Here is a 2,883-nt window from a genome sequence, read left to right on the forward strand (position 1 = left end):
AAATAATTAATAAAAATAATGATAACTGAATGATATCTATACCTACTATATTTTTATATACATGTAATTATCTCAAATAAACTGTGAATTTTATGTTTATACAATTGAATCAAAATATGACTGTAATTAAGGATTCAGTTGACTGAATAAGAATTGCATACATAACAAAAATGTTATGAGCCAGGATCGATTTACATAAATAAGCTTCAGTCTTTGCAGAGTTTTGAATTACTTATTTTATGTAAAACATCCACAGCACTTGAGGCAATCTCTTGCCATTTTTGCTGTGTCTGCAACTCCAATTCCCGAATTCTTGAACGTTCCTTTTCTAATTTAATCTCCTCTGCATGTTTATGGATAAGCAACTCTCTCCATTCATCATCAGTATGGAGAAAGTTTTGTGCTACCCTATCCATAAGAGTTTGGGTCCTCCGGTGCCGTGGAGAACCAATGACCCTTCGGGATGTCCTTCTTCTCCGACCACGTGGGGTCTGACCCTGCTGTGCTGGGACTCTTGATGGTCCTGGTGGTGGGGTGTCACATACTGCCTCCACTACATGTGCTGCATCCATTACATTTTCCTCTTCCACTTGTGTGGGGGGCACTGAGGCAACTGTCATCTCTTGGGATGGTCCCGGCACATTCCAAGGCTCAAATGGATCTGTAAAAATAATGTTACATTATTGTACTGCTAAATAGCTAAGTATGAACTGAAGAGTGTGAATGTTACTGTACTTAATTGGAGCCTCTACTCTACTATTAGTACTATGAGTAGTGATTGATAGAAATATATGTTAGTTGCCAACCTGCTGTTAAATGTTTTCAAATCGCCTATAATTCCTGATGATAATAGTAAATGCAAACAAGATCACAGAAGAGACAGCTGTTGATTGTGGTCTATAATATATTTCTTCAATCCTATCATATAGGTAGGTAATAGTTTTATTGACAAAGCTTTTTTTTGTTAAATATCCAACATTAAAGAACTTTACCTATGTTAATAATTGGGCTTTCCTCAGCTGGCTCAACAGCAGTATGTGGAGTTGGTGTTAACGTCAGAGTGCGGTCTGGGTCTTCATCTTGTGCCTGTTGTTATAAAAATATTATTTATTACATAATTGCAATAATATCATTATTTTTAGCTGATAAAAATATTAACTACCATTCCCTTTTATTGTACATATTTTTACACACAGAAGCAAAATAAACATAAACAAAATGGTGTAAACAAAGACTTCCTGAGATGACCATTTATTAAGTAATATAGTAGTAATATACATAAGTCAGAGAACCACACCTGTACGTATAAGCCAGCTTCAACCACATCTGTAAACCCAGTAGCTGCTTGGACACCAATTATTTGCAAAACCCGGAGCTCCAGGTTGCTTAGCTTTGCCTGTTGCGCAGGCCCACCACCAGTACCAGAAGCTGCTCTATTTATCTTAGCAGACTTCTTTTTGGTGTTATTTTTTAAATCACTCCATACCTTAAACCCATGCATAAAGCAATAAATTATAAATGTACTTTTATTTTTTTATAATATCACCAAGTAGTACCAAGCAAGCATGCAGTCCACCCAGTGGCATGTGGCTACTACTGCCTATGAACAGCAGTAATCAACCCTAGATAGGCTTAGATATTACTACTTGAGGTCGGCCACAGACGCGCCGCCACCCCTGAGGACTAAGCTGGACCGCCTCGAAAAAATATGTACCTAATCCCAGAATGCATAATATTAAGTATGAATTAAAAAAATAAAGTAGAAGTCAAGCCAATCATGTGTAATCAAATTAATAAATTATGCTCACCTTTTTCCACTTCTCAGTCCCTTTACTTCCTCCTGTGGGATCACCGTTTAAAAGATGGGTGAGCTCTTCCCATTTTCTTATATTTGTTATCCTTCCTTGTGAGGTTTTTTGTGGTTTGTTTAAATCACCGTGTCTTAAACAAAATATAGTTTAAATTAATTGCTTGTGCATACGATGACGCTCCGCATGAATATTATTATGGATTCGAAAACAATGCAAATAAAGAATTACTTCATACTCACTCTGCCATATAGTTCACCAACATTTCGAATTGAGTCGCACTTGTTTTCATTGTTATATATATTACAATCAAAACTTCAAAAGAATGCAACAGGTTGTTCCTATGCACGCCAAATCACTTGCAAAAAACGAGCTTGGTGACGCACGACGCTGCTTTGTTTATGTTTTATTCCCGTTTCTTTTACTCGTAGGGTTAAAAGTGAAATAGTGCTATTCTGACGTTGAACATAAAGCATACAATTTTAAGTGACGCTTATCTTCCTCGTAGAACATGTGTTAAGATTGACTTTTTGGTTTGGTTACTTATTCCGAAAATAATACGAACAAATGAAGAAATACATGAGTTATAGTTCTTCCGTTACATTTGAAAAGCATGTTTTCAAATGTAACGGAAGAACTATTTAATTTGTTTGGGTTACTGTCGGCGAAAAAACTGGCGCTTCGCCAACACTCAAGTTTGACAACATAACAAAAAGATGCGTACTAATTTCGAAGTGAGCATACCAAATTTTTTTTCGACAACATTTTGATAACTCGCACTCGCTATTGACATGCTTACTGTCAAGGTTAAGTTGACTCATTAACGTGATGGTGAAGTTAATTGATTTTATTTGTCAAACTCACACTCGGCCTACAGATCTTTAATTGTTTCTGTTTCACAAATTTGTGTATCATTAATGAAGTAAACTGAAGGAATGAAATGGAATTTTCTAGTAAATTTGATATGAAAGCATTTTGACACGTTAAGCTCCATTATATTTATTTTACACCAGCGAGCCAGAGCATTTATGTCTTCCTGAAACCTTAATACATCCTCCCAGGTGTCTATTACTTT

At 35.9% G+C, this 2,883-nt stretch overlaps 1 protein-coding gene across 1 annotated transcript; it reads right to left on the bottom strand.

Annotated features, from left to right (window-relative positions):
* Positions 1–206: 206 nt before the first annotated feature.
* LOC140746619 (uncharacterized) lies at positions 207–2,379 on the bottom strand. The gene is made up of 5 exons (XM_073078743.1): positions 2,051–2,379; positions 1,809–1,941; positions 1,298–1,486; positions 993–1,086; positions 207–661 (listed from the first exon to the last, which is right to left on the bottom strand). Exons 1-5 carry the CDS (start codon positions 2,098–2,100, stop codon positions 207–209), a joined length of 921 nt encoding a protein of 306 aa, XP_072934844.1. The 5' UTR covers positions 2,101–2,379.
* Between the last annotated feature and the right edge of the window lie 504 nt (positions 2,380–2,883).

Source organism: Epargyreus clarus, unplaced genomic scaffold (assembly GCF_041222505.1).
Source record: "Epargyreus clarus isolate Ecla_fem2 unplaced genomic scaffold, WU_Ecla_fem_2.2 ptg000013l, whole genome shotgun sequence".
Lineage (NCBI taxonomy): Eukaryota > Metazoa > Arthropoda > Insecta > Lepidoptera > Hesperiidae > Epargyreus > Epargyreus clarus.

What these genes read in the sequence shown, in the direction of transcription:
- LOC140746619 (XM_073078743.1), bottom strand. Translation starts at nt 2,100, where the DNA reads ATGAAAACAAGTGCGACTCAATTCGAAATGTTGGTGAACTATATGGCA. An exon ending in TTGGTGAACTATATGGCAGA is followed by an intron (nt 1,942 to 2,050) that starts GTGAGTATGAAG and finishes ATTTTGTTTAAG; the next exon opens with ACACGGTGATTTAAACAAAC. An exon ending in GGACTGAGAAGTGGAAAAAG is followed by an intron (nt 1,487 to 1,808) that starts GTGAGCATAATT and finishes CATGGGTTTAAG; the next exon opens with GTATGGAGTGATTTAAAAAA.